We start from the raw sequence: 12368 nt of genomic DNA, 5'->3' as shown, positions 1-12368 counted from the left end.
AACGGCCTGAGCTGAGCCCCGGGCGTAAGAGGAGGACACATGATTGGGGGAAACAGGAAGGGGAGGAGCTTGGACACGAGGCAGACAGGCGGCGCCCTGGTTTGAGCGCCAGTCTGTCCGGAAACACAGCAAGGAGCAGTAGTGTCTCCTCTGCTCTCTTCATCTTCCGGCATCCCTGCATCTCTGTGCCTCCATGGACATCCAGGTAATCCTGAAGCAGCTGCGTTCTATGGCCGGCGAGTGTGGGTCTGATTGGCTTAGGACCCAGCTCGCCGGTCTAGTCAATGGCCCGGCCGGGCCTGTCTCACCCGGTCCTGCAGGTGGGCCTGGTAGTGTTTTAGAGGCGGGGGAGGAGATTGCAGGGGGGATCGCAGGATTACGGTCCCCAGGGCGGATGGCAGCGTCGGTCGAGGAGGGCGCGCCCGCCATCCCGGTTCAGCCCAGAAGTCACTCCCCGGGTCCCGCGCAGGGTTGGGAGCCCCTCCAGGGATCCTGGAGCCTGGGGGGGCCGGGCCCTCACCTGCAGGCCGCAGGCCTTGGTCTGGCAGGAATCCCGCTTCCCAGCCGGATCCAACGGCAGCAAGTGGTTCGGTCCCCATGAGAGGGCGGACCCCACCAGGCTCCAGGTCAGTCTCTCCTGGATCGGCGGTGGGCCGGCCTGGTGATGGTCCAGTCGGGCGGCCCACCTGTGGACAAGATGGACGTCTTAGCACCAGGAGGCGGCCATGGTCGGGCAGGGTAACGGCGGTGGGCGGCCGGCCGGGGCTTTGACGGCGGTGGAGATCTTGCTCGGAGCGGGGGGTGACGGGAGTTGCCCTCCAGGTTCGTCGTCATCGAGGATTCGGGAAGAAGATGGAGGCCATCGTGCGAGACGGCTGGATTATCCGGGTCTTTCGGCTGGTGGGATCACAGCTCCTACGCAGCCCAGTGAGTCTATGTCTTTATCTTATCCCATCCCTGCCATTTTTAGGTCCCCGGGGTCGGGGGATGTATCGGTGGGGGGTGGGGTGGTTGAGTCAGGTGGTAGCGGGGTAGGATCGGGGGATAGATCGTGGTGCGGGGGTTATTGGGTAGTTTGCAGGAGTTGCTGTCATGTGCGAGCAGGTAGGGTTGTTGGTGGTGCCATCCCCGATGGCTGCTTGGAGCGGTGGCGGGGGGATTCTGCAGGGTTTGTGAGGTGTCCCAATGGTGAGGGGCGCGCAGGTGGTCCGCGACGCGGGTGTGGCTGTGTCAGTTAAGACGGAAAAGGATGGGGAGGTGGATCGGGTGCGGTTGGATGATAGGGCCAAGGCGGAGATGTATGTGTGAGGGGCCGTTGCGGGCTCATTTAAAGTTGGAAGTCAAGGTAAAGATCTGGAAGGATGAGTATGTGGAGATCTTTTCGCTGCTCCCCTTGGAGAATTTCAATTTAGATAAGCCCAAGCGGATTGAGAGCAGAAAGGAGGAGGAGGAAAAACTGAGGTATAAGCTGATACCTCAGACGTTTCCTAATTGGTTGCAGGCGTTTGCCATCTTGGCGAGTGTGATTGGGGAGAAGGCACCGGATAATTGCTCGGGCCTGTTTTGTTTTATGGACGCCATTGGGGAGGCTTACAGGGTGTATGGAGGTATGACGTGGCTTAGGTATGATGAGCAGTTCCAGCAAAGGAAGGCGGTCCGCCCGACTATACGGTGGGACCAGAAGGATATTGAGTTATGATTAAGGGTTATGGCGCCGGTGCGTTTTGGGAGGGAGTCCTTTCCAGGGGTGGCCGAGGGGGTCCGGCCATTTTAGCCAGCAGGGGCTGGGGCACAGTCAGGGAATCCCTCAGGTGGCAAGTCAGGCCTGTGTTGGCAATTTAATGAGGGGCAGTGTAAGTTTGGAGCGGGGTGCAAATTTAAGCACTCCTGTTTGGTCTGCAGTGGGGCAGCCCATGGGGTGTCAAGATGTTTTAAGAAAGGAAAGGGGAGAGGCAGCTCGGCAGGAAGCCATGGGGGCGACGCCAGTAAAGTTGGGAGAGATGCTGCTGTATCTAAATAGGTACCCTGACAGGGAGAAGGCGAGTTTGTTGGAGGGGGGGTTTCGAGTCAGTTTCCAGATCCCTCCCTCTTCGCACGTTGTCCCTTTTTCGTTACGAAATTTAAAATCTGCGCGGGACTACCCATCGGTTGTGTCCGAGAAATTGAGTAAAGAGAAGCGGCTGGGGAAAATGGTGGGTTCTTTTGTTGACACGATAGTTTCTCCATTGGGAGTCGTGCCTAAGAAAGAGCCTAATAAGTTTCGGTTAATACATCATTTGTCGCATGGCAAAAACGGACGTGGAGTCCGCTTTTCGTTTGCTTCCAGTGCATCCCGAAAGTTTTCGGTTGTTGGGCTGTTACTGGGAGGGTTCGTATTTTGTTGACAGATGTCTTCCGATGGGCTGCTCCATTTTATGCGCCTATTTTTAAGCCTTCAGTTCATTCTTGGAATGGGTGATTTGTGAGGTGGCGGGAGTGGCCTCCGTCATCCATTACTTGGATGATTTCCTTTGCACAGGGCCGGTGTGCTCACCTGTTTGCGGGAACTTGTTGGCAACGGTGGAGTGGGTTGCTGGTCGTTTTGGAGTGCCACTTGCGCCAGAAAAAACGGAGGGTCCGAGGTCGGTGGTAGTGTTTTTGGGAATCACAATTAATTCCGAGTGTATGGAATGCTGGCTCTCCTAGGAGAAATTGGAGGATTTGAAGTTGTTGGTGGGCCGGGCGTGCTACCTGAGGAAGATTAAGTTGCAGGGCTTACAGTTTCTCCTGGGGAAGCTTAACTTCGCTTGTCGCATCATGCCTATGGGGAGGGTTTTCTGTAGATGATTGGCGAGGGCTACGGCGGGAGTGAAGGCCCCACATGATTTTATTCGGTTGGGGGAGGAACATCGGGAGGATTTGAGAGTGTGGAGTGACTTCCTGGGGCTGTATAATGGGAGGTCGATCATCATAGCCCCGGTGGTTGAGAATATTGATTGGGAATTGTTCACGGATGCTTCAGGGAGCGTGGGCTTCGGGGCCTATTGCGGGGGCAGTGGGGCGTGGGTCAATGGCCGGTTAAGTGGGTGGAGGTAGCTTTGGTACATAACTTGGCATTTTTGGAGTTGTTACCTATTGTGGTGGTGGTGGCTATTTGGGGGGACAGGTTTAGGAATAAGAAGGTACGTTTCCATTGTGATAACATGGGGGTGGTGATGGCAATTAATAATGTTTCAGCGTCATCTCCCACTGTTGTTTGTTTGTTTGTTAAGGCCTCATGCACACTTCAGTCTTTTTCTTCAGGGTGCTAGCCGTTTTTCTGACGGCTAGCACCCTGACCCATTCATTTCAATGGGGCCATGCACACTTCAGTTTTTTTGACGGTCCCATTGCTCCGTTCCGATCAAAAGTAGAGCATGTCCTACTTTGGTCCGAGATTCCGTGACCGTGAGGCCCATGCAAGTCAATGGGGCCATCAAAAAAACTGAAGGCACACGGAAAGCATAGCAACGGCCGGGCGGGCAACAGTACATTACAGATATATTACACTTATCGGCAGCCACTTGTCTCTATCAATCACTGATAGAGAGAAGAGGCTGCTGATAAAAATAAAAAGCAGTTCATACGTACCCGGTCGTTGTCTTGGTGACGAGCCCCTCTTCTTCCCCCAGTCCGACCTTTCTGTATGACGCGGCAGTCCATGTGGCCGCTGCAGCCTGTGATTGGCTGCAGAGGCGGTCACGTGGGATGAAGCATCATCCCTGGAGGCCGGCCTTCTGACATCATCCTGACTTGCGTGACCGCCACTACAGCCTGTGATTGGCTGTAGCTGTGACATGGGATGAAACGTCATCCCTGGAGGCCGGACAGGAGGAAAGTAAGTATGAACTTATTTTTTTATTTCATTAAAATTGGATTTTGCGAGCGCCGAGCATGGTCATTCTAAAGCGCTAGTCACTGTCCAAGGTGCTGAATGAGTTAACGATCAGTGCAGCCCATTAACACTTTCAGCACCCTGTACTGTGACTAGCGCTGAACAACCATGCTCTTTCAGCACCCTGGACAGTACCATGCTCGGCGCTCAGAAACGGAAACACGGAGTGCACACGGAAATCACACGGCCGCTAAAACGGGCACACGGATCCGTCAAAAACGGCCGTGAAAACGGTGATGGAAGTGTGCACGAGGCCTTTGACATTTGGTCCTTCTTTGTCTCTGATTGAATGCTTGGGTTACGGCTGTTCACGTCCCGTGAGTGGATAACTCAACTACAGATTCTCTTTTTCGCCTGCAGTGGGATCGGTTTCGACAGTTGGTCCCGGAGGCAGATGCGATAGGGCTCTCATGCCCTCAGCACTTGTGGGAGCTGGTCTAGAGGCAGCGAATCGACTGATCCGGTCTTCATTGGCTCTGGGGACGTGGACTGCTTATGAGACGACCTGACGCGAATGGGAGGCTTGGCTGGAGGTGTTGGATGGTGTGGTTTCTTATGAGGATCAAGTAGTGGCGTTGTTGCCATTTTTGGGTCATGTATCTGCTGTGGGCTGGTCGGTAGCGAAGGTTAATTGCTTTGTGGCAGCCCTAGCATTTGGTTTTAAATGGAGGGGTTTACGGGACACCACAAAGGAATTTTTGGTAGGCCAGGCCCTGAGGGGGTTCCGACGGGGGCCGGTGACGCCTGATAGGCGGCGCCCGGTATTGTTTGGGGTGTTGGAAAAATTGGGGTTGGCAAGGAATGTGCTGTGCATGTTGGTGTATGAATCGGTTTTATTTCAGTTGGGCCTTTTTTGGTGCGCTGCGGGTGGGGGAATTGGTGTCACTCAGCAGGGTGCGGCCAGGGGGGTTGTTGACGGATGATGTGGTGCACTTGGGGGATCGGGTGGAGTTCTGGATTCGTTGTTCCAAAACGGATCAGAGGGGGAGGGGGCGGCAAGTGGTGTCTAAGCAGGTTTGCTTGTTTACGGCTTATTTCGGGTATGGCCGGTTTAGGGGTGGGCCTTTGTTATGTCATGCGGATGGTAAGCTTTTGTCGAGGTATCAATTTACCATGGTGTTCCGGAAATGTTTGTCATGCGTGGGTTTGGATGAGATGGCTTTTGCGCCGCATTCGTTTCGGATAAGGGCCGCCACGGAAGTGGTTAGGTGGGGTCTTGGGCCTGTTGCAGTGCGAAGTATAGGGAGGTGGGAGTCCCAATGGTTCAGGCTGTATGTTTGCCCCCATCTTGTTTGAGTGTAGGGGCGGGGTGGAGAGTAGTTAGGGGGTGTTATGTTAGTAAGGATGGCGCGGGGCAATGCTTCAGTGTTGTTCTTACGTGTATATATTAACGGTGCTGATTTTTACTTTCAGATCCCTCCCCGTGTCTGGTTTGGATTTTTGGGCATTCCTATGTCCATTGGGGCGCGTTGCGGGCCAACGTTCATCCGGATGGGCGGCAGCTGGGGTTTTCCAGGGTGACGTCTGTCGTGCGCTGGCTTGGTTTTCATGGTATGTCTTGGGAGAGGGTTCCGCCAGAGTTTCATCGCTTTGCATTGTTGGACCATGCTCCTGATGTTTTGGTCCTACATATTGAGGGGAATGATCTGGGGGTACGGCCATTTTGGGAGTTGATCCGGGATGTAAAGTATGATCTCCTGCGGATGTGGGCGGTTTTCCCTCGAGTAACGGTAGTATGGTCAGAGATGGTGCATCGGCGAACTTGCATACTTGAGGTGGTCAAAGTATGCTTGTCGTGGTGGGTTTTGGGGTGTCCTTGGAGTTGGCAATTTTGGTAGGGGAGGGATTCAAACTGGTAATGGTCCCTCCCAGATTATACATGGTGGGGGATCTGGTTTATTTGGGCTCCTGCTGGGTGGGGTCCCAGGGAGCAAAATGGAAATGCTTTAGCCATCTGCGGTTCGCATGCTGCCCCTGAGCCTGTTGCAGGATGGCTGGGGGTAAAAAAATAAAGATATGGGCAGAATGGCGCCAGATCCTTCTTATTAGCTCCAAGGACCTTCCCAATTTTCCGTATGGGGGTGTATGATTTTCATGTGAATGATGTTTGTATGGGGGGTTTGCGTGGAAAGGTTATTAAGTTATGGTTATTTATTTGGTATTTGTTGCTGGTATTTATTAATGCGTTGTTTTTTCTGTTTTTGTTAATAAAATGGCTGCTGTGGCCAATTCATTCCAGCTCTAAGTCTCAATGTCATCATTTGGTGAAAGAGAGGTAAAGGGTAGTTTAAGGGAGTTGGGAATGTCACACGCAGTTAATGTTTTAATGGTTACGGAACCGTACTCTGATTATCCCATGGTCATGCCCTATTTAGTGAAACGCAAAACAAAAACCTGGTACAAAAAAGTGGCCATTTATCTGTTACAGGTGGCAATCCACAATTCATTTGTGCTCTATAAAATAAACAGAGGCAGAGACACATACCTGGATTTCCAGGAGAAAATTATTGAAGGCCTCATATTTGACGTTCAGGACACCAGAGAATGCCCCCAGTCTGAGGATGTCACGCGACTGACTGAAAGACACTTCATCACTCGCATTCCCCCAACACCAACTAGAAGCAACCCCCAGAAAAAGTGCCGCGTCTGCAGAAAAGACGGGCACCGCAAAGATTCCCGATATTTCTGTCACTCACAACCAGGTCTGTGCATTGACCCATGTTTTAAAAAATACCACACTGTTCTGCATTATTAGATTTTAGTCAATTAGTTGAAAATATATTTGCCCTACATTACATTTTTATTTTTCCCCTGAGGGAGGGAATGGGTGGGGGGTGGATGTCATGTTTGCATATTTTCTAAAGTTCAACTGCTGGAGAGCTCTATTTGCATAAATCTGCAATTTCTTACTTTAGGAAACCCCAAAAAATAAATTTCCATTATACGCCTAGATTAATATTTTGGGATCTCTGCACCAAGAGCAGATATTTTGGAAGTGTTAGGGCATATTCACACGTGGCGGAATTGCTGTTGAATTCCGCTGCGGACAGTCCGCAGTGGAATTCTGCAGCAGCCGTTTTTTACATTTGTTTCTATACATTTTTATGAAAGTTAGTTCAGACGTTGCAGAAAATAACTGTGCCCTTCTAGAAACTCTGCTGAGTTTTGTAAAATCAGCTTTGAAAAAAAGTGATTTGTGAAATAAGCTTCTTCTATCGTCCACCCTCCTACTTCTCTATGTGATAAATAAGGCCACATATTTGGTATCCCCATGCACGGGAGAAGTGGAAGAATGTCAAAGGAGATTAATTTTGACCGTGGTCTATACTGTGTGTGAAAAAAGCTAGCATAAACTGACGCATTTTCTAAAAAAAATGGTAATTTTATTTTGTTTCATCTTATTCAAGAAACTTTCAGAAGAAAACTGGACTTTCTAAAAATATGATAAACCCCTTGAAGAAAACCTTGTGGGGTCTACTTGTGTGAATGAAGTCATTTATGGGGTGATTCTAATGTTTCAGCAGCATTAGGCCCCCCAGAAAACAGTATGCGGCTATAAAATCAAATGCAAAATTCCTGGACCGAAAAGGCCGAAAAGCCTCCTTTTATGCCAAGCCCTGGCACATGCCCACACAGTGAATAAAGCACACATATTTTGTATCCCCATGCACGAGAGAAGTGGAAGAATGTGAAAGGACATTAATTTTGTCCATGGTCTATATTGTGTGTGAAAAATGCTGCCATAAACTGACGCATTTTCTAAATTCTTGAATTTTTTTCCAATTTTGCCCACTTTAGAGAAAAATATAAAAATTATGTATACTGACAAATGCCACTAAAACAAAGCCCTATCTGTCCTTTAAAAAGAGGGTAAAATTCAAAGATGGACTTTATTCACCTGCAGAGTTATAATCATCTAAAAAAGCGCATAGCAAAATTGTGCCATTTTCTCTGGTCATTTAGCTGTAAAACAGCCTAGTCCTTAACCGGTTAAACAGAACGGACACTGATGTTCATAATGTAAAATATATTACTAATAATAAAGATTCTTTAATATTCGTCTCTGTCTCATCTGAACATCATCTGTAACATCTGACTATCTTAATAAAAATCTTGTTGAATAAATAAAGGAATTTTGTCATTGAACTAACATCTTTGATTAAAAGAGATCTGAGGATGTATAAATATTAAGTCGTTTTCTTAAGCTACAAAGGCAAACTCCTGTTAAATCAGTAGTACCCCCCAACACCACCCAGTTTTTGGTGACTACCATTTATATCAATTTTGAGGCAGACCTGTGAGTGAGATTATTCCTATATTTTATTAATATAGGGTACTTAGCATGGTATTTAGTGCATTAAAGGGAATGTGTTGCTAGAAAAATTTGCTGTTGCCACTGCAAAGACATGTATAAAAGTGCAGTGCTCATCAATTAAGCATATATATATATATATATATATATATATATATATATATATATATATATATATATATATATATTATACACTCAATTTCAGCCCAGTCTTGTCAAGAAATATTTCAAACACATAAGAGCATAGTACTATTACTCTAGAAGCCACTCTTACCATATTCCGCTGAGATCTTTTCTGCTAAATCATGTCTGGGCGCAATATCATTATATAAGAATCTCCTGACACCAAAAGGTTTCAAACGATTCACAATGGCTTCACCTACAGGAAATATGAAAATGTTACCAGGTTCCTTTGTCTAATATATTTTTTTTTAATATAAATCAAAAGCTATAACAAAACAGGGACACCTCTGAGAATCATAATTGCCATCTTTCAAGAACTGCTGCCAAGGAGATGTTGGTTGCGGTGGGCAAACATTTTCTTGCACCCCCCCCCCCCCCTAGAAGTGATCACAGTCTTAGGCCGGATTCACACGAGCGTGTGCGTTTTGCGCACGCAAAAAACGCTACGTTTTTCGTGCGCAAAAGGCACTTAACAGCTCCGTGTGTCAGCCCCGTATGATGCGCGACTGCGTCATTTTCGCGCAGCCGCCATCATTATGACACTCCGTTTGGATGTTTGTAAACAGAAAAGCTCGTGGTGCTTTTCTGTTTTCATTCATAGTTTGACAGCTGTTGCGCGAATCACGCGTGTCCCACGGAAGTGCTTCCGTGTGGCATGCATGCTTTTCACGCACCCATTGACTTCAATGGGTGCGTGATGCGCGAAATACGCTCAAAGAACGGACATGTCGTGAGTTTTAAAATGTCGTGAGTTGTAAAAATCATGCAACTGTCTGCACGGCCCCATAGACTAATATAGGTCCGTGCGACGCGCGTGAAAATCACGCGCGTTGCACGGACATATATCCCGTTCGTCTGAATAAGCCCTTATAATGACAGCAAAAGCACCCCCATTAATAGAGCCTGAGTGACATCATTAACAAAGCCAGAGTGCTCTTTCAAAAGTGCCATCTACAGTGCCGCTATAAACAGTACCAGAAGGGGGTGTCCCCATAAACATTGCATGCTGTGTAGTTATTTGCTCCTCAGTTATGCATACATAGTACTCTACTTTTAACTCCTTAATGACCGGGCATGTTTGTACCTTAATGACCAAGCCAGATTTGTCAAATCTGGTATGTGTGACTTTATCAGAGAATAACTCTGTGAAAGTTTTGAATATCCAAGTAATTCTGACATTGTTTTTTCGTCACATGTTGTTGTACTTTATTTTAGTGGTAAAAGTAGACTGATACGATTTGCGGAAATTAATTAAAAAATAGAGAAATTGAAGAAATTTTGTAAAAATTATAATTTTTCCCTATTTTTAACGGCAATATGTCACATATGTACACACATACTGCACAATTTTTTTAATTAAATATATATTTCCATCTCTTTACTCTATTTTGTCAGCACTTTTGAAATTTTTTTTATTTTTTTGAGCAATTTGGAAGACTTACAAATTTAGTAATCATTTTATACATTTTGAAGTACATTTTGTTTTCCTGCACCAAGCCAGGTTTTCAGAGGCTCATAGGTGTCAGAATGGTGGAAACCCCCACAAGTGACCCCATTTTGAAAACTACACCCCTTAAGGTATTTATTAAGGGGTGTTGTAAGTATTTTGACCCCACAGTTTTTTTGTAAGAATTCATGCAAAGCAGGCGTAAAAAAATATAATTTCACTTTTTTCATAAAAGTATCACTTTAAGACCGATTTCTGTGTAAAGTGACCATGAGAATGAAGAAACACACCCCAAAATATATCACCCTGTTTCTCCTGTTTTCAAAAATGCCCCCATTGTGACCCTAATGCATTGCTTGGACACACGACAGGGCCCGAAAGGGAGGGAGCACCCGGAGGCTTTCAGGACTCATATTTTGCTTGAAAATGTTTTAGGCCCCACTGTACATTTGGAGAGGCTTTGAGCTGCCAGAACGATAAAAACTCCCCATAAACTACCCCATTTCGAAAACTAGACCCCATAACGTAATTATTTAGGTGTATAGTAATTATTTTGACCCCACAGTTCTTTGCTAAATTTAATGCATATCAGGTGAAAAAAAAATATAATTTCACTTTTTTCATAAAAGTATTTGTTTGAAGACCGATTTCTTTGTAAAGCGAACATGAAAATGAAGAAACACACCCCGAAATCTATCACCCTCTTTCTCCTGTTTTCAAAAATACCCACATTGTGGCCCTAATGCGTTGTTTGGACACACGGCAGGGCCCCAAAGGAAGGGAGCACCCGGAGGCTTTCAGGACTCATATTTTGCTTGAAAATGTTTTAGGCCCCACTGTACATTTGGAGAAGCTTTGAGCTACCAGAACGATAGAAACTCCCCATAAACGACCCCATTTCGAAAACTAGACCCCTTAAGGTATTTATCTAGGGGTATAGTTAGCATTTTGACCACACAGGTTTTTCGCTAAATATATTGGAATTAGTCTGTAAAAATTAAAATGTACTTTTTTTCTGAAACATAGAAATTTTTATTATTTACAAGAAATAACGAAGAAAATGCACCCCAAAATTTGTAAAGCAATGTCTCCCGTTTACGACAATACCCCATATGTGGTAATAAACTGCTGTTTGGACCCACAGCAGGGCTCAGAAGGGAAGGAGCGACATTTGGATTTATGATATTGCTGGAATGGTTTTCGGTGCCATGTCGCATCAGCAATGCACTGGAGGGACCAAAACAGTGGAAACCCCCCAAAAGTGACCCCATTTTGGAAAAACCTTCAAGAAATTTTTCTAGGGGTATAGTGAGCATTTACACCCCAAGGGTCTTTTGCAGAGTTTATTAGAATTAGGGCGCGAAAATTAATATCAAAATTTTTTCCACTAAAATGTTGCATTTTCTCATTTTCACAAGGGATAAAGGAGGAAAAAAACAACCATTTTTTATAAAGCAATTTCTTCCGAGTACGGAAATACCCCACATGGGGTCATACGTTTTTTCATTAGAAATGAATTAACCCTTTCAGGACTGATCCAGTTTTTGCTTTCTTATTTTATTTTTTCCCTCCCCGCTTTCCAAGAGCCATAACTTTTTTATTTTTCCATCAATAGAGCGGTGTGCGGGCTTATTTCTTGCGGGAGGAGCTGCAGTTTTTATTGGTACCATTTTTTGGTACATAAAAAGTGATTCAAAAGTTGTATTACATTTTTTTTTTAGAGCGAAGGTGACAAAAAAAAAAAAATGCGATTTTGGCGGTTTCAATTATTACATTTTTTTAAGGTGTGCACTGTGCAAATTAAAAAATGGGATATTGTAATAGATCGGACTTTTATGGACGTAGCGATACCAATTATGTTCATTTTTTTTACATTACTTTAGAAGAAAAATGCGAAAAGGTGTTTTGTTTTTTTAACTTTAAAAAAAAAAATTCTCACTACTAATAACTATAATTCTTCTACACATTTTATTAATCAATCCCCTTAGGGGACTTGATCCAGCGATCATTGGATCACTGGTACAATATGCAGCAATACTAATGTATTGCAGTATATTGTTATTCTTACAGGCTTCTGTAACAGAGCGATCGCTGTACCTGTCCGTTAGTACCGAGGGGGCCTGCTGTAATACATAGCCGACACCCGCAGCGTATGGAGCGGGCTCAGCACGTGAGCCCGCCCCATACATCAACCCCTGCACCATGACGGGCAATTAAGTCATAGTGCGCAAAGGGGTTAATGCACAGCGGATAGTTCAAAGTGAAAATTGCAATTTTCCACTGATATGCCATTTTAGTGCATAATATGTTGTGCCCAGTTTGTGCCACAGAAGACAAATACCTCATAAAACGTTAAGCGGGTTCTCTCGGGTATGGCGACGCCGTATGTGTGGCCTCAAACTGCTGCTTGGGCACGCTGCAGGGCTCAGAAGGGAGGGACGCCATTTTGCTTTTGGAGCGCAGATTTTGCTTGGTAGTTTTTCTGATTTGGGTTTCGCTGGTATTTCAGTTTA

At 46.0% G+C, this 12368-nt stretch overlaps 1 protein-coding gene across 1 annotated transcript in view; it reads right to left on the bottom strand.

Annotated features, from left to right (window-relative positions):
• The window catches only part of LOC142649823 (glyoxylate reductase/hydroxypyruvate reductase-like), a 44263-nt gene that overhangs the window by 12241 nt on the left and 19654 nt on the right, over positions 1-12368 (bottom strand). The window contains exon 6 of the mRNA XM_075825557.1: positions 8500-8604. Coding sequence (XP_075681672.1) covers positions 8500-8604 — 105 coding nt within the window. The remainder of the gene's footprint in view (positions 1-8499; positions 8605-12368) is intronic.

This window comes from Rhinoderma darwinii, chromosome 1 (assembly GCF_050947455.1).
Source record: "Rhinoderma darwinii isolate aRhiDar2 chromosome 1, aRhiDar2.hap1, whole genome shotgun sequence".
NCBI classification, from domain to species: domain Eukaryota; kingdom Metazoa; phylum Chordata; class Amphibia; order Anura; family Rhinodermatidae; genus Rhinoderma; species Rhinoderma darwinii.
Note: the sequence above shows the minus strand (reverse complement) of the source record. Positions and strands in the feature narration are given on the sequence as shown.